Source organism: Mesoplodon bidens (assembly GCF_964165515.1).
Source record: "Mesoplodon bidens genome assembly, chromosome: 18".
In the NCBI taxonomy this organism is placed as follows: domain Eukaryota; kingdom Metazoa; phylum Chordata; class Mammalia; order Artiodactyla; family Ziphiidae; genus Mesoplodon; species Mesoplodon bidens.
Window position 1 is genome coordinate 20,611,180 of NC_138175.1, and position 18,443 is coordinate 20,629,622.

Genomic DNA, 18,443 nt, shown 5'->3' on the forward strand with positions numbered 1-18,443 from the left:
AGGGAGCTCCTAGAAGTAGGCTCAGAGCATCCCTAGACTCGGTCCTTCTAGCCTCGAGTTACTTAACGAACTGTTCCATACATAAGAAAAGCCGGGATGCCCTCTCTGAGCCTGTTTCCTTGCCTGTAAGATGGAAGTGAGGACCCCTCTGCTCTGTTTATATTGGATAAGGTGGCTGTGAGGTTAAGTGCAATTCTGTGTGTGGTGGTGATGCCAGTATATCATTATTATTAATTTTTATTGAGAGGAAAATCTGGGTCTGGACTCTTTGCCACAGAAGCCCCAGAAGTGGGGGCACTGCTAGGGGGCCTCTCAGGGAAGCCACTGGCAGGAAAGGCCTGGAGCAGATAATGTGGGTCCCTCACTGTGTCCCCTGGTCCTGTCATTGTAGTGCACAGGGTGACCTCTAACCACCCAAGGGCTTCCTCTGGAGGGCTAGCCCCTGCCCCAAGTGAAACACAGAACTTACACCTCTGGGACGAGCCCCACCATCAGCTGGTGGGCATCATTGGAAAAACATGGGCTGTGAGTGCCGCCACCCAGTCTCCAGTGAGAAGAAGCTCCAGTGTCCCATGGTGGCAGCTTGTGTGACAACTTGCCCTTGATTGGCTGCCTACCTTTCCAGTCTCACTCCCCCCTTCCTTCTGGGGCTTCTTAGGAGTGCCTCTCAAATAAACCATGTGCACCCCAATCCTGGTCCCAAGGTCTGCTTCCTGGGGAACCCAAACTAAGGCAAGGCCTAAAATGCTCCTAAAATTTCTGAGGCCCAAACAAGAAGAAAAGAGATATCAAGGCTGGAGAAATCCTAAAAATAGAAAGAAAACCACTGGCAATCTAAACTAGAAATTTTAAACTTTCCATTTCTCTCCAAAAGAAGAACTGGATCCTCTTTTTTCAAAACAGGTGTGACTTGTGGGATCTTAGTTCCCTGACCAGGGATTGAACCCCGCCCCTTTGCAGTAAGAGCGAAGAGTCCTAACCATTGGACTGCCAGGGAATTCCCTCAGAAGAGGTTTTATATAAATAAGTGCCTAGAACAGTGCCTGGCACACAATAAGTGCTCAAAATATGTCAGTTGAATGAGTGAATGTTATATATAAAGTATTTTAAACTGGGGAAAGCGCCTTGAGTCCCCCCTTATCCCCCCCTCCCCCCGCCATCCCCACAGTTAGGCATCCAAGGAGGTGAAGCTTACACCTAGCACAGGCCTGCACTAGGGCCTGGAGGCAGGGCTGGGCCTGGATCCCTGGCCTCTTCCTTCTCCTGTGTAGCCTCCTCAGTGTCCCCTCCCATCCTCCTGGGCACTGACCTGTGATGGTGAGGATGCAGAGGAAGATAGCTACCAGCGCCTGGATGCTGACGCCCACCTGGGCGGCCACCTCCTCACACAAGGTGAACTCGCCGCGTTCGTTGCACTTGCACACGGTCACATCCAGCATGCTGGTGCCTGTGAGGCTTGGCCTCCCGTTGTCCGAGATGAGAACGGGCAGGTGGTGGACCTTGGCGCGCTCTCGGTCAAAATACCCGTACTTGACTGTGATGTTGGCCGTGTTATCTGGAAACACCAAGGCCTCGGAGTCAGGCTCTGCTGCCTGGAGTGCCCATCCTCTCATCCACACTGACGGTGTGGCCTGCCACCTCCAGGAAGCCCTTGGTAACTGCACCAGCCCACGTGCTGCCTGGGCTGTGTCTCTGCCCTTTGCACCCCCTGCCTCAGGTTTTAGCCATTTGAGCGCAGGTCTGTTCCTCCAGAGAGGGGATGTTTTGGGCAGCTGCTTTGACCTAGCCTCTAAGAAGGACTTGGCCAGAATGTAAAACCCTTGCTTTCTGTTTCTGTGGGCCAATGATATGCCTGACCCCTAACTCTACTTCAATAAAAGGTGACTGTCAGCTAATTAATGCATTGTTTCAGCTTTGATGAGCAATCAGGGGGAAATAAAGTCTTAAAAAGTCTTTTAGCATCGGGCTAACTTCTAAGGCTGTTTTTGGTATCCCTGAAAATCCATTAGAAAGTAAAAACAATGCACAGTTCCCTGGGGCACTGAGGGAATGATTGCATATGTAATTGAGGATTCCCTGGTCAGGCTGGAATTGAGAATGCGCTTTGGCCCAAATATTGGCTCTCCCTCTCAGCTCCAGTCAATCCATGTACAGAATTCCCCAGGGAGATTTTTAAACATGCTGGTTTTTCAGAACCGCCCCCCTCCACTCCTCCTTCCTTTTCCCCCTCCCCTCTCCCGCATTTCTGATTCAGTGGCTGGATAATCTGCCCTTTGTTGGCTCCTAGGAGATGATGATGGTTAGAGGGTCCAGGGACTCCCTGTTCCAGGGTTTACCTAGCCATGCGGGGTTGGCACACTCAGAAAGCCAAAAGCAAAGGAGGCCATCTTTTAGATTTCACATGGAAGCCAATTACATTTCATTATTAAGTAGCCACGTCTATTATAATTGAAAATGATAACAATATGGCCACTGACACTGTATGAGGGAAATTAGAGATTTCTCACTATACTCATTTAATATTGTAGCAGGACATTCATGTTCTAAGTGAATCTGAGATCAACAAGCTAGTCTCCTGGTCACATATGGGGTGTCTTTGGGTTGGCGCTTAAGCTTTCTTCTCCACTGCAGACCTCCTCTGAGGCAGGATTGAGGTGGGCACTGGGGATGGGGTGACAGGTATTTTTTCCATATTATTTACTACTAAAGACAGCGGAATGTTGAATGGTCTGTCACTGACTGTCCGCGCATCATAGCCACCATCCCCATCCCGTAGGAGGCTCCTTAAGGACGAGCCTGTGGCTGATCCCCTGGGTCTGCCCCTCACTCTCAGGGACCCCACTCCCTGGCCTTCCTCAAAGGTGGCAATGGCTGTTTCTATACAGGGAACCTCACCAACCACAGCGTTGCCAGTTAGGGACGGGCAGGGATTCCACCCCATTCTGGGTGAAGGATTGTTCTATTTAGACCCAAGGGGGATTTTTTGTGTTTTTCTGAGGAAGGAGCAGAAGCCATGTCTGTCTGCTTTGGGCTGGAATCCAGTCAACTGAGCATCGACACTCTCGGAAGCACATACTTATGAGAAACTCTGATTGGCCGCTACTGACATCACAGGGCTCTCTAGGCTGTGATTGGTGGACCAGATCCTATCCCGAGGACACCTGGTGGTAAGTTTTCATTGTAGCCAAATTAAAACACTGTATCCTTGGCATTTCGGGTTTCAAATGTCCAGTTTTGTCTCTTTGGAAGCAACCTCAAAGTTCCATATCATAGAGCAATGTGCAGTTGTGCTGAGCGCAGGAAGGAGTCTGGCTAGTTTGTGAACCAAGCTGTCTACACCGCGTATCTGTTCTGTGCTCCTCAGTAACCTGAGCATCTTATGGGGAAGGGCAGGCCATGTGGACTCAGCAGTGTGCCTGGTGGCTCTGACCATTGCACAGACCAGTTAGGTATGTGGTGGGAATTGTACAAAACCTCCTGTAACTTGAAAGCCCCACTGAGGGGCTGCCCCCAGTTCACTGGCTTGGTCCTTGACCCTGGCTCTTCAAGACTCAACCCCATCCCCGAGCCCCCCCAAGAGCCAGGCTGACTGCCTTGAGGCGCACCGTGATTATCCGTGAGGGTGAAGTTGCTGTCCTCAGTGCTCAGGGAAAACTTGAACTTCACATCTCGTGGCGTTATATCCTTGTCAATTGCCGAGATTTGCACGACCAGCTAGAGGGTAGAAGATGGGGGCCTGTCATTAGCGGTGTTGGGTTGGCCGGGGTTTCAGTGATGGGGAGGGACTTTGGGTTTAGACCTGACCGTGGCGGCCTCTCACCTGTAACACTAACCTAAATGGTCTCCACAGAGCCACTCTTTCTACCACCACATCCCCGCCAATCTTCTCACTACACATTCTCTCTGAGCCTCAGTTTCACCCTCTGTCGGGATAATGTCACCTTTCCTCAAGGCTGTTGTACAAGTTACAGTAAACTTAGTGAAATGCCAGCTGACCGTGGCTGGGAGGTGCTGCCCCACGGCCTGCCCCAGGCGGACGCTGCCTTGCCCTCCCACCTGAGCTAGACTTACCTTGCCCTGGGCAGCGTTCTCACACACTTTGGGCTCGTAGGGCTTGGCAAACTCTGGGGCATTGTCATTCTCATCCATAACTTCGATGTGGACCTGCACAATGGATTCTTTGCCCGTGGGGGTCCCTGCAGGGGAAAGGACTCATTACTACGGTGGGCTCAGCAGGTGCCAGCCCTGGGATTAGAATGTATATGGATGGGAGTCCTGGAGGGGTGCTCTTTTTGCAGGAAGAGGGGGTTATGGACATCTGGAAGGGAGGCCAGGGATGGCATTCTGGTCGAAGGGAGTGGAAGAGGAAGGGGGGTAAAGCTTCAAGCACAAGGATATTTGCTAAAGAATTATTTGTAAGAATCGAAAAGGTAAACAACAGAGGTGTATTTTTAAAGGTTTTAATTGAATCAATTAAGTAATTATTAAATCAATTCAGCAATTTAATTAAGCAATCAAACTAATTTAAATAAATTAATTATGAGATAATTGAAAAGGTAAATGATCTAAGTGAGATTGCATTAATAAATTACATCAGTTTAAAAGAATGGACTATGTGGCTGTTCGCAATGCCCAGGTAAATTACATTTTAAAAATTACAGTCTTTTTAAAAAAGATATTTTAGTACCATGAGAAAATGATTCTGGAATAAGGTTCAGTAAAAATGCAGGATATGATATTTATACAAGTATTATGATCTCACTTGTATAAAAATACATATAGTAAAAAGACCAGAGGAAATACACTACGGTGCTAACAGTAATTATCTGTGTACGGTGGGAATATGAGGGTATAAATTTCTTCTCCTTTTTTGCATTTTCCATATTTTAAAATGGACAGCAAACTATTACTATAAGATTTAAAAATTGTATGAGTGAGATTAGATGGGGAAGAAAGGGGCAAAGACTGATCTGGACAGTACGTGGGAGTCCATTGAAGCTGACCTGGCTGCCATGTGGGGGACGTGCTGCCAGCAGAAAGCAGGGCCCCCTTAGGGTAGCACCGGTGGGGCCCTGGCCAAGTCACCCCCTTTCTGGGCCCTGGTGGTCTCTGTGTAAGGTGGGAATATTGATCCTTCTCCCAGAGGACAGTTGTGATTTTCTCATAGAGGCTAAGAGTGTAGAACTCCGATACTTGCCTTTCCCTTTGGCAGCAGTTACCCTAATTTCTGGAGAATCTAACAATCTTGGAGTTGGAAACTGCTTCAGATTTTGAATTCAGCCCACGAACTGGCACATAAACACCCTCCAAAGCAGCCTTTTCCAAACGTCCACTATAATAAGAATCACACGGCACTCATTCAGTGCACATTCCTTGGCCCCATTTCTGACTCACTGGACCAAAACCTCCAGGGAGGCATCTGAGAAGCTCTGTGGTTAAGAGGTGCCTCAGGTGATCCTCATCACAGGGACATCTGGCAGCCTGTTTTGGAACAGTGCTTCTTAAACTGTAGTGTGCGTGAGATTCTGAATCAGTCTGGGGTTGGGGCCTGATGTTTTGCTCGTCTAACAAAGTCTCAGATGACGTGGATGCAGCTGGTCCATCCACACTTGGGGATGGAGGCGTTATAGCATCCCAACCAAGTGGTGCATCAGCAGGTGCTTATAGTACCTCTGGAGACCCAAAATGATAGATTTTGCCGATTTAAAAAGGATGACAAAAGGAGAGGAGCCCAGGTCCCCTGGCAAATGGGGCCACTCACCACTAGAATCCAGCTCTTTGGCCTCCACTGTCAGGTTACACCAGGGGTAGACTTCTCTGTCCAGCTCCTTCTCATTGTAAATATTCCCCTGCTTGGTTATTCCAAAGAACTGGCCCTTGTCACTTGTCCTGCGGATGGAGTATCTGCCCACGGGAGAGAGTTTCAAGGTTTTCCGTTGTTCTTTGCTGAGTCCAAACTCCCCAGCAGGACAGATGAGACCCTTCAGGATCTGTCCCTTGCATCCATCCCCCATCCTCCTCTCACTGCTCATTGCACTTGACCACCCAGAGGGAGTCAGAGTAGTGAGATAATCCCTTTGATGTTGGCAGTGTTGCCATCACTGGACTGAGGGTGGTACTTGAGACTCCATCAATAGCACTTTCAGCGTTGAGGCAGGTGGCACTATAGTCAACTATACCACAGCTTGGATCAGATTTTGTGATTAATGAAAAGATAGTTGGGCAAGAGCCAGGAAGAAATAAAAAGGGCTGGAAGAGGTATGAAGTGATTGAAAGAAAGTTAAATTTGTGAAGTAAAAATTGGAAAAGTTCTTAAGGAAAAAGGCATGAAGAGAAGAAAAGAGAGATGAAAAAATATATAACATTCCAAATATATATATTTCTAATACTGAGGAAAATTCCAGAACAAAGAGAACAGAAGAAATAACAAAAGATATAATACAAGAAAACTTCCTGATCTGAAGAAAGGCCCAAGTTTATAGAAGAGGTCATTGATATCAGGCATAATTTTAAAAAGAGATCAATATTTAGCTATATCCTGATGACACTTTTGAATTTCAGAGCTATATAAGGAAACCAAGAAGAGTCCAGACAGAAAAGGTACGTCCTTGTAAAGAAAGAGAGATCAGACTCACCCCAGACATTCTCACAAAGTTAAATGCTAGAACACATTGATAATATTTTTGATTTGTAAATATGCAAGGATTCAGGAAGTATATCATCCACAAGATGGGTCCTGAAAAAAAAATTTTTTGAAAACTCACTCATCTAACAAGTGTCTTAAAGTAAAAAAAATCTGGTTTGGGTGGAATTAAAATTAAACTATTGATATCTTTATCATATATAGGAAGGCAATGGTGTGTGTGTGTGTGTGTGTGTGTGTGTGTGTGTGTGAGTGTGTGAGTGAGAGAGAGACAGAGAGACAGAGATTTTTAACTAGAAAATATTGGTCCAGGAAAACATTTAAAATTTTACAGATAGAAGTAAATCTCACTGGTAGAAGTAAAAATGCATATACTCCATCCAAATATCTATGAGAAAATAACATGAAAAAATAGACTCTACAACAAAGATGGGGGAAGAGAAAAAAGTAATTAAGTTTGAGAAACAGCAAATGTAAAACAAGATAAAAGAAGTAAGATCAAACATATCATTTACAATGAAAAATGTAAATAGGTTAAACAGAAAGCATCTCAGTTTAGATTAAAAAGCAAAGCCATGAGGACATGGCGGGGGAAGGGGAATCTGGGATGAAGAGAGTGGCATGGACATATATACACTACCAAATGTAAAATGGATGGCTAGTGGGAAGCAGCCGCATAGCACAGGGAGATCAGCTCGCTGCTTTGTGACGACCTAGAGGCGTGGGATAGGCGGGGTGGGAGGGAGGCTCAAGAGGGAGGGGATATAAGGATATATGTATACATATAGCTGATTCACTTTGTTGTACAGCAGAAACTAACACAACATTGTAAAGCAATTATACTCCAATAAAGATGGAAAAAAAAAAAGCAAAGCCAATTACATTCCAGTTTCAAGAGACAACTTACTGCCAATGACCTAGAAAAAATTAAAAATAAAGGTCGGAAAATTTATTTCAGGCAAACATGAGTAACATAAAAACAGGACTGACAAACTTTACATCAGGCAACGTGGAATTGAGGACAAACTGTTTAAGCCGAACAAACTGGGTAACGTCATAAGGGTGAAAGTGACAAGTCATAATGAAGGTAAAATAGTTATAAACCTTTGTTAACGGAATGGAAAAATTAAAATACATAAAGCAAAAGCTTAGATATTCCAGAAAAAAATGGACAAAAAGACACACAAAGACAATTGCACTGCATCACAGAACAAGTTAAAGCAAAGCCAAAAAATGCCCTACCAATTGTAAATGAAAAAAGAAGTCTGTTAAATAAACCATTGGATCAATGGAGAAATAAAAATTATCATTACAGACCATTTAGAATGGCCATGAAAAGAGTCGTCCTAAAACTTATGAGATGTGATCAAAATGGAGGTACACATTTGTCTTTAACAGGAAGACCTGATAACAGAGAAACATTAACTCTCCCCAAATTGATATATAAACACAATTCTCATTAGAATTCTGATGCTTTTTTAAAAAACTGAAAAATTTTATGGTTCACATGGAAGAATGAATGTTTGAGAATGCATTAAAGATATATAAAGTGAAAAAACACTTGAGGGAGGGACTTGCCTTATGCATACCAAGTTTTAGTATCAAGCTGCTACAATAAACCAGAATGGCTTTGCCACAGAACAAAGGATTCAGAAATAGATTCAGGGATATACAGGAACTTAGTGTGTAACAAAGGTAGAAAACGATGACTTATTATTATTATTATTTTTTTTGCGGTACGCGGGCCTCTCACTGTTGTGGCCTCTCCCGTTGTGGAGCACAGGCTCCGGACGCGCAGGCTCAGCGGCCATGGCTCACGGGCCCAGCCGCTCCACAGCATGGGGGATCTTCCTGGACCGGGGCCCGAACCCGTGTCCCCTGCATCGGCAGGCGGACTGTCAACCACTGCGCCACCAGGGAAACCCACGATGACTTATTTGATTAATGGTGCTGGCACAGTTGGCTACCCCTTCAGAAAAAAATGAGATTGATGGAACTGCACACTCATATGTTGTGTGGCTCCTGAAAGTATGAGTTGGAACTACATCTTTGTCACAGAGGGTAGAGGAGAGGAGTCTAGTTCAGACAGAAGAACAAGTAGTGATGAAATGGGTATAGTATGATCCAAAAAAATTGTAAAACAATCAAATCCCCCAAACAAAGGACAAATCCACCATAAATGTATGTAGATGTTTGTGTGGTCACGAAGAAAGGCATGATAGGACCACCGCACACCATGAACATGAGTTGTCTGGAAATCAGGGTTACTGATGTTTTCTTTATAGATCCTTGTGTTGTTTCATTGTGTGAAATAAACACTTTTTCCTTTTGTGGTTTTGGGAAGACAAATGTAATCATGTTTAGCGAAGGGGTTTCATGGATGTCAAGTTGGTTGCTCTCTTGACTGTCACACCTCCCCAGATGGGACCTGTGGGAGCCCGTGCCTCCCCTTCAAGGTAGAGAGCAGACAACGGGAAGCTCTGATGGCCAGGACCATGCTAGGTGTGTGCCTGGGCAGAACAAGATTCCACCTGGCCACGTGGGTTAGTGGAAGAGCTTGGGCTTCTTGTCCTGCCTCTGTGCGTGTCCCATGTACCTCCTGGGAGAAGCCAGTTTCCCCCTCTGAGTCCTGGGCTCAGACCAGCAGGCCTAAGAACCTCAATGCCTGGGTGGTGTTGTGATCATCACCATCCTCACGCCTTCCACCCCCCTTACCTGATGCTCCGCTTAGCGGCATCGGGGTCCACGGCCAGCACTGAGCCGATCAGAGGTTTCTTCTGGTTCTCCCGCAGTTGGAAGTGGTAAAAGGGCTGCTGGAAGTTGGGGGGCTCATCCACGTCTGTGACGTTGATGATGACACGGGCGATGTTCTTGGTGGAGGTGCTGCTCAGGTAGCGGAGGTCGATGGTGGGGTCCGTGGCCTCGATGGTGAAGCTGTATTGCCGGATGTGTTCATAGTCCAGGGGCTGCGGAAGGAAAAACTATGGTGAGCACTTGCTCTGAGCCAAGCACATGGTTGTGATCTTCACAGCAACCCTGCAAGGTCATACTGGGATGACCCCCTTTTTACAGATGAGGGGCCTGTGGCCTGGCTGTCCTCAGCTGTCTCCCGTGTATCCTGACCATGGCTCAATTCCAAGTATTGAGGACAACCAGTGGATCAGCCACAGTCTTGCTATCAAGGGGATCACAGGCTAGTGGTTCTATCCACAGCTCCTTAAAGACATTCCTTTTCTTTGTGCCTTTGCTCAAGTCTCTTCTCCTGCCCTTGCCTGCTTGGCATACTCCTATTCACCCCTCAGGAAGCCAATCTGAAGGTAATCAGATGTCCTCTCAGAATCCATTCCTGCCCCTCCCAACACAGGTAATTGCTCCCTGCCTGGGTACCCTTTATGTCTGTGTGTCTGTCCTCCCTACTGGCTGAGAGCCTTGGTACCGTGGAGGCCATCTGACTCCCCTGGGTATATCTAGTCCCCAGCACAGGGCTGGACCAGAGAAGGACTCGGGAGAGGTCTGCTGGAGGAATGGCCTGGCTCAGGCAGAGGGGTTCTGGAGTGTCCCCTTTGAGGCAGGTCATCACTGGCCTTGGCCTCCCAGTCCTCTGCATGGCCATTCTGAAGCAGTTTGTGCCCCTGGCAGACCTTCCCTCCTCTTCTAGATTCAGCCAGTCCAACTGCTTTCTCAGCAGCAGCCACTGCCAATGGCCACCCCCTCCCCACTGCATTCACTATTTCCTTACATGCTGATGGCTTTCAGCTACAAGCACTTGTAATCTTCCAGGGCTTTCCTGGCCCTTGCCCAGGGCAGACTCGAAAGTGCCAGGGAGGGGACGGTGGTCCAGTGGTTAAGAATCCGCCTTCCAATGCAGGGGACGCAGGTTCAATCCCTGGTCAGGGAACTAAGATCCCACATGCCACGGGGCAACTAAGCCCACGTGCCACAACTACTGATCTCCCATGCTTCAACTAGAGAGCCTGTGTGCCGCAAACTACAGAGCCCACGCGCTTAGGAACCCTCCCGCCACAACTACAGAGCCCACGTGCCCTGGAGCCTGCACGCCACAGCTAGAGAAGAGAAAACCCACACACCACAACTAGAGAGAAGCCCGCGGGCCACAGTGAAGAGTCTGCATGCTGCAACAAAAGATCCTGCAGGCTGCAACTAAGACCTGATGTGGCCCAAAATAAATGAAATAAATAAATAAATCTTTAAAAAAAAAAAGAGGAAGAAAGTGCCAGGGGGTGAGCCCCCCAGAAGCCTCAGTCAGCCCACAGCTGCTGTGACTCTGAGGCATATTCCACACTGTCCCCCCGATGTCCCCAGCGGGACTGCACCCCACTCGCCCATGGTGTTCACCTGCTCATTGCGGAGCCTGTATTAGCTCTCCTCCTGTTCACATCTTGCTGCTCCTGGGACTTCCTGAGATCACTCCCCAAGTAAACTATTTACGCTCAAATCCTTGCCTCAAGGTCTGCTTCCGGGGTAGCCCAGCCTAAGGCACTGACCCTTCCGTCCTGGCTTCCCTTCCCAGCGCCAGGGTCACAGTGTCCACGAGCACACGGCCAGCTCCAAACTGACCCAGAACGTGCACCTTGGGTGGCCTCTGATCCGGGAGCAGCCCCTGGCTGAGTCCTGAGGAAGCCGGGAGCCCCCAACCCCACATCTGATGTCACTGCCACAGGTCTGCGAACCTTCATGGGCTTGATGATGCCCTCGTTGCGGGTGGGGTCAGGCTCGATGGTGAAGGTGTCCCTGTACTCGCCCTGCACGATGCTGTACTTTGTCTTCCGGTTCTGGGGCTCGTCTGGGTCCTCCACAAACAGAGAGCCCAGGGGGCTGCCCACGCGGATGTCTTCGGGCACAGAAAATACGTACCTGGCTGATGCAAAGAGGCGCCCCAAAGGGCACTGGGTTAATGAGATAGATGAGGCGATTGTCCCCCATACTATCCCAATACATTTTGTTACAGGAAACGGGCACAATAAAATAGTAGTCATAGTAACTCCTCTGGAGTTTTGGGTCCCAAGGCAAAGAGGTTCTGCTCCATCTGTCCTTCCATCCACCTGACAAGTAGTTATTAAGCATCTGCTGTATGTCAGGCACCTTGCTAGGGGACCTATTAATTGACAATTGAGAGAATCTCTGCCTTCAGGGAGCTTGTGCCGTACACAACGAGGCCATTTCAGGAAAACCCGCCTGTCCTTGGGGTGGCTGAGCCTCTGCATGAGCCGTCAGCATTGGAGTTGCAAGTGATGAGTCATCTGACTTTCCTCCCCAGCCCACCCAGGGTGTGTCAAAAGCTCTTGTCAGGGCTTCCCTGGTGGTGCAGTGGTTGAGAGTCCGCCTGCCAATGCAGGGGACACGGGTTTGTGCCCCGGTCCGGGAAGATCCCACGTGCCGTGGAGCGGCTGGGCCCGTGAGCCATGGCCGCTGAGCCTGCGCGTCCGGAGCCTGTGCTCCGCGACGGGAGAGGCCACAACAGTGAGAGGCCTGCGTACTGCAAAAAAAAAAAAAAAAAAAAAAAAAAAAATCTCTTGTCAGACATTTTTCTCAGGGGAGAATCAGTCTGTGGGTGGGTCAGAGCCCAGCCCTGGCTCTGGCTCTGGAGCTTTGCTGAACCCCTGCTCCCCAGCTCATGGGGATTTTCTAGCTGGGGTCTGGGTTTTCCTGAGCTCATGGGATCTGGGTGAAAGTGTTCCTATCTGGAAGTGGGACTCTGGGCACACGGTGGCACACAGCAGGGAGTGTGACTTCCTGCTGGGCAGTTGGACAGCCTTGGGAACGTGTTCAGAGATGGGGAGCACCAGAAAGACATCCCTGACGTAGGCCCGCCCTGGCTTGGAGGGAGAGGTAGACGGGTGCCAGGATCCTCTCTGAGAGCTCCCAGGTCACCGAGTCTGGAGTATCCCAACCCTCGCCCTGCCCAGGGCCCTAGGGGAGGGGCTCACACTGTGTGAAGATGGGGAAGTTGTCATTGACATCTTGCAGAGAGATCAGCACGGTGGCCGTGCCCGATTCCCCCCGGAGGCCCTGGGCATCTCGTGCTTCCACCACGATCTCGTACTTGGCCTGCTTCTCTCGGTCCAGGTTTTTGTTCGCTGTGACAATTAGTCCTGCAAAAAGTGTCACATCAGGAGCCGTGTTACTTGGGGAGCTTTTAAAAAATAGTGGTGCCCGGCTGCTACCCATAGGGCACCTGGCTTCAGAGCTCCCCAGGTGATTTCACTGTGCAGCCAGGACTGAGAGCCAGGGGTGAACCACCTTCCACCTCCATGCCCCGCACTGCTAGGCCAAATGCTTTGGTCCAATATTGGTCCCAGACACCTGGAGCACTGGGTTGAGCAAGAACCTGAGGCCACGTCTAGGTTCAGAGTGGGAAGAGTGCTGTGACGGGTTAGTGATGGCTGCCTTGGTGCAGCATAGGTTGTGCTGTGTATTTGCCATCACTCTGAAAGAGGGCTTGCCTCAGGCCTGACCACCTGGACTTCTGTCTTGCTCCCAAGCCTCAGTCCTTACCGTTTTCCGGGTCACGTGGAGTGGATAATGACGATGGGCCACGTGCTCATTATACGTTACCTAATTCAGACTTCACAGCTACCATACAAGGTGATATAAGCTTCCCCATTTTTGAGATTAGGGCCCTAGCACTCACAGAGGTCAGTTGACTTGCCCAAGGTCTTCAGAAGCAGTGAGGAGCAGAACTGGGCTCGGAAACCAGATCCGTTTGATTCCATAGCTAGAGCTGCTAACCAGCATTCTCTTCCACCTCTCGTGTCAATGCTTGGGTCCTGACTTTGTCCCCTGGACTTGAGTTCACGTCTTGGGCACCTGTCTGCCTCCTTCTGCCCTCACTAGCCACCTTGTCTTGACGTAGGGTACCGACTGCCTCCAAAGGGTGGTGTAGGTCAGTGGTCAGCGACACCTGACAGACTGGGCTTCCCTCGGTGCCTGCACCTCCACCCCCTCCAAGCCAGTGCCGCCCAGGGGGGTTAGTCACACAGACCAGAACCACGGATGCTGAAATGTTCTTCTCCCTTCAGGAGTTGGTACATGACAGAGGCGTGGTCTGCCACAGTGGGGTCATCTGCATCCATCGCTGTCACCTGGATGACCGAGGTCCCTGTGGGGAGAGAATCCAGGGTTGCTGCTTTGTGATGGCCAGCCCCTCACCCCATTCCCAGATGAGGGCAGGTGGGGCTCAGGCTGTTCCCTGAACCCCCCTCCCCCAGGTCCTGAGGGAGAAAAGACTGCTTTGTTTTCTGAGGAGCCTGCCTGGGGGCAAAGTGCTGGCAGTGGTGGAGGCCCAGCTCTGTCAAACATGAAGGCAAAGAGAACAGGTGGTTTTCATTTATGGGGGAAATGAAGGAAGAGGTGAGTGGCTGAGGTCATGGGGAGAAACAGTAAGGGCTGCTTCTTCTTTCTGGAAGCATGAGAACAAGAGAATAGGAAGGGCCCCCAAAGGGCTGGGTTCACATCTCTGTCCCCTTGAACTCCAGGCTCCCCATACTTAACAGGAAGGTCTGGTCCTGAGTCCTGGCAAGAGAGCCTGGACTAAGGGCTGGGGAAGGGAGCCCTTTTCTGGCATCCCCTGGAGGCTGGGGGTAGAATTGAGGAAGGAATAGTCTCCTCTGGAGGCCTGGGGTTCAGGCTGCTGACACACCTTGGGATGAGGTGTGTCCCTCTCCCGCCCCCCTCCGCTCCTGTATGGACCCTAAAGGTGACTCCTTGTCTTGGTGGAAGAGTTGGCCTCCTTCATGTGCAAAGGCTACGCTCTTGGCATGCCAGCCCTAAGAGTCAGAGCAGTGGGTGGCGTTGGCTCCAAAGAGTAACAGGACGTGTGTGTGTGTGACAATCAGGACTCCGTCTGGAGCCAGGTCAGAGCTTAGTCTTTAGGGACCAGAGTTCCTTTCGAGTCATATAAAGTGGCAATATGGGCATCCCCATAGCTGCCCGGAACTCACTGAATCCTGCCCCAGGCAGTGAAGCTGCCGATGGGAGAGGTGCCTCCATGCCAGGGATGAGTGAGGGGAGAGGGAGACAGACAGACCGGGTACGTACCTATCCCTGACATCTCGGGCACGGAGGCATTGAACACCCGGTGCGTGAACACAGGCCAGTTGTCATTGATATCGTGAACTTTGATGGTGAAGCTGGAAGGAGACTCCAGGTTCTTCTCAGTGTCCTTGTCCACCACGAGGGCGATGAGGTGGTACTCAGAGATCTTCTCCCTGTCCAGCCTCTCAAAGGCATACACGTCCCCTGTGCTCTCATCAACCTGGAAGACCTTGCCGGCAGACTCTCCTTTGAGCTGGTACTTGGTGTTCTTGCGGTTCACGCTTGATTTAATCTAGGAAAGGAGAGGTGCCGTGAACTGGAAATAGCAGTGGTGGCTGTGTGCGTGTGAGTGTGTGCCCGTGTGAGTGTGCCAGGGTATGGCATTATTTAAAAAATCAATTATATAAACTTACAATTAAATGAATCATATTAAAAACAAAGGTAATGTACTATAAATCTATTGCTTCCTAATACTGTAATTTTACTACATTTTACTATGTTCTCTTGAGTTTTTTAAAAAACTTTTTTATTTTTTACATCCTTATTGGAGTATAATTGCTTTACAGTGATGTATTAGTTTCTGCTTTATAACAAAGTGAATCAGCTATACATAAACATATATCCCTATATCTCCTCCCTCTTGCGTCTCCCTCCCTCCCTCCGTATCCCACCCCTGTTCTTGAGTTTTTATGTTGATCGTATTGAATGATGGAAATACTGGATAATGCTGTGTTAACGCACATCTGTTCCCATCTCTGCCTTCAGGGGCATCAAGTTGGTAGCTTGCAACAGACATGGTGAAAGTATTTACACCAAGGAAATTGGCAAATGCTACAAACAGGATCTTTTCCCCTCAAAAGCCAGTTGTCAGCTATTTATCAGCACATCACTAGTCTCAGTCATTTAGTTTTGGAATGGTACATAAAATGTTCTCTTTTTGGAGATTTACAACATATAGTCCTGCAGAAAAGAACTCCACTGAGCTTTGTTTAACTCAGGATTTCCTGTACTTGTTAGACCACTGAATCCTTTTTCTTTGTTACACATACTATTAGTATCCTTAGGAATAAGACTTGGAAAATAATGTGTGTAAAGCAATTTGCACAGGCTCTCAATAAATGCTAGCTGTTATTCACACTAGATGCCTACATTAAAGGATATTAGAAGTTTAGAATTGCTGAACATTTCATTTATGGAATCTTGGAAACAGAGGCTATTAGGAACATAAGCTAATCATACTTCATACATGTCGAATGGTCCTCCCATAGGTGGTTAGGATGTTCAAAAAATAGAGTTCAATTCAGTAAAAGAAAAAAATCAGATGCCTACAAGGTGCCAGCCTGGGAGCGTAAAGATAGTCCAGACCCCATTCTTTCTCTCAGGGCCTGGTTTGAAGCAGCAGAGGCTGAGATTTTGAGGGAGGGCGGCATTTAAGGGTCAGTTGGAACAAGAGCCTTGAGTGAAGGTGTTGCATCAGAAAGGCTGGAGGAGAACCCGAGAGAGAGTGGGGTCTCAAGACAGAAGAGGGAGCATTAAGATGGGTGTGGTCAAATCCCACGAGGTCTGGAAAGCTCCCTAGGCTTAGCAGCGGTGCAGTCATCAGAGCCCTTGGTGAGAGCAGCGTTAGGGGGTGGTGGATTGAGCAGCCAGATGACAGGGCTTTAGAGAAGAGTCTGGGAGGTGAGGAAGTGGGGACAGGGAGTGAGGCTCCTCCCCCTTGGTGGGCGGGGAGGAGAGAGGTGGGGCTGTAGCTGGAGGTAGTGAAGAAGCATCCTGGAGCAGGGCTGCGGGTGTGCAGGGGCAGATGGTTCGTGGGGAGGTCCCGAAGCCCAGTGGCCGGGACATGTGATGAACAGATGGGCAGGAGGCAGGAAGTGATGCACCAGCTCTGGAACCTGTGACTTGGGCGGGAGGACAGTGGGGGTCAAGAAGGAGGGACAGTCTGGGGCCCTGTATGAGTTACTCAGGGTTAGGATAGGATGGTCATTCCAAACCTGGTTCCGGAGGGTGCATTAGGATCCATGTGGGCAGGGCTAGCAAGGGGGCGTGAGTCCGCTTTGATCTGTTACTGGAATTCTGCCTGAGATTGCATTTGACTCACACCTAAACAGCTTTGATAAACATTTCTCAGTATCATCAAATAAATAGTGTTAAAAAGACTTCATTTGGATATGAGTTTCTGTTTTCCTTCCCTCCAACGTTTCTTAAATAGACTTTATATTTTAGAACAGTTCTAGATTTATAGAAAACTTGAGGTGATGATACAGAGAGTTCCCATACATCCTGTGCCCAATTGCCCTGTTATTAACATCTTACATTAGTGTGGTACATTTGTTGTAATTAATGCACCAATATTGATATATTATTATTAACTAAAGTTCATATTTTGTGCAGATTTCCTTAGTTTTTACCTAATGTCCTTTTTCTGTTTGAGGATACCACCCAGGATACCACATTACATCTAGTTGTCATGTTTCTTTAAGTTACTCTTGGCTGGGACAGTTTCTCAGATTCTCCATGGTTTTTTTTTTTTTTTTTTTTAATTTACTTTATTTACAATGTTGTGTTAGTTTCAAGTGTACAGCAAAGTGATTCAGTTATATATATATGTATATATATACAAATATACATATATATATACTTTTTTAAGAAGATGTTGGGGGTAGGAGTTTATTAATTTATTTATTTTTGCTGTGTTGGGTCTTTGTTTCTGTGCGAGGGTTTTCTCTAGTTGTGGCAAGTGGGGGCTACTCTTCATCGCGATGCGCGGGCCTCTCACTATCGTGGCCTCTCTTGTTGCGCAGCACAGGCTTCAGATGCGCAGGCTCAGCAGCATGTGGGATCTTCCCAGACTGGGGCATGAACCCGCATCCCCTGCATTGGCAGGCGAATTCCCAACCACTGCGCCACCAGGGAAGCCTGACTCTGCTTGTTTTTGATGACCGTGAGACTTTTGAGGAGTGCTGGTTGGGTGTTTTGTAGGATGCCGCCTATTGGAATTTGTCTGATGTTTTCCTCACGATTAGACAGACTGAGGTTATAGGTTTGGGGGGGCCTCCCCTTTTAAAAATTATCCCTATATTTGGATATAACATCTTAATGCCAAAAGCTATGCTGACCCATGTTTGTGGATTCAGAAGGCCACTCAGCTCCCATTGTCCAGCAAACAGCTCTGTAAACAAAGGCTCCTGGCTCTGATCTTGGTAAACAGGGACTTCCTTCCCTCCGATGACGTCTTTGGAGCCAGAAGGTGATCCTTGGAGCCCTGTCCTTGCCTCTCCCAGACACCATTGCTTCTTCCCAGGGTGGGGACTGCACGGGACCCTCTGTCCCCACGCCAGGTGCCAAGTGCACACTGTTGGCAGGTGACGGCAGGCCTGACGCTCTTCCTGCTGCGCAGAGGACTTCGGGTGAGCCGTCCAAAGTCTGCCGTGTCCGGGCTGGGCGGCATGACGGTGGCCCTGCTTGCTGCCGACTGTCCCTGACTCAGCCCATGGATATTCGTTGGGGGGCAGCCATTCTCTTTGGAGGTTGATTCACGGCACACTCATCCCCTTGGGAAGGAGTAGATAGGCTGATGGCATTTTCCTCTAGGGCACAGAGTTCACATCGGTGTTGGGAGTCAGGAACCCTGTGCTTTCCTAGGGCTCTATCCTGGTTTCACTGTGTGACCCTGGGCAAGCGCCTTCCCCTCTGAGTGGCCAGACTGAAGGATCTGAATTTCCCAGCCATTCTTGGTGGCCAG

General features: G+C 48.7%; 1 protein-coding gene across 1 annotated transcript in view; it reads right to left on the reverse strand.

Moving 5' to 3' along the window:
- The window catches only part of CDH5 (cadherin 5), a 35,293-nt gene that overhangs the window by 2,916 nt on the left and 13,934 nt on the right, over nucleotides 1-18,443 (reverse strand). Inside the window, exons 3-11 of the mRNA XM_081217271.1 lie at nucleotides 14,702-14,990; nucleotides 13,647-13,763; nucleotides 12,592-12,756; nucleotides 11,335-11,522; nucleotides 9,359-9,609; nucleotides 5,762-5,904; nucleotides 4,072-4,196; nucleotides 3,606-3,714; nucleotides 1,310-1,555 (exon numbers count right to left, since the gene is read on the reverse strand). Of these exons, the coding sequence (XP_081073397.1) occupies nucleotides 1,310-1,555; nucleotides 3,606-3,714; nucleotides 4,072-4,196; nucleotides 5,762-5,904; nucleotides 9,359-9,609; nucleotides 11,335-11,522; nucleotides 12,592-12,756; nucleotides 13,647-13,763; nucleotides 14,702-14,990 (1,633 nt within the window). The remainder of the gene's footprint in view (nucleotides 1-1,309; nucleotides 1,556-3,605; nucleotides 3,715-4,071; nucleotides 4,197-5,761; nucleotides 5,905-9,358; nucleotides 9,610-11,334; nucleotides 11,523-12,591; nucleotides 12,757-13,646; nucleotides 13,764-14,701; nucleotides 14,991-18,443) is intronic.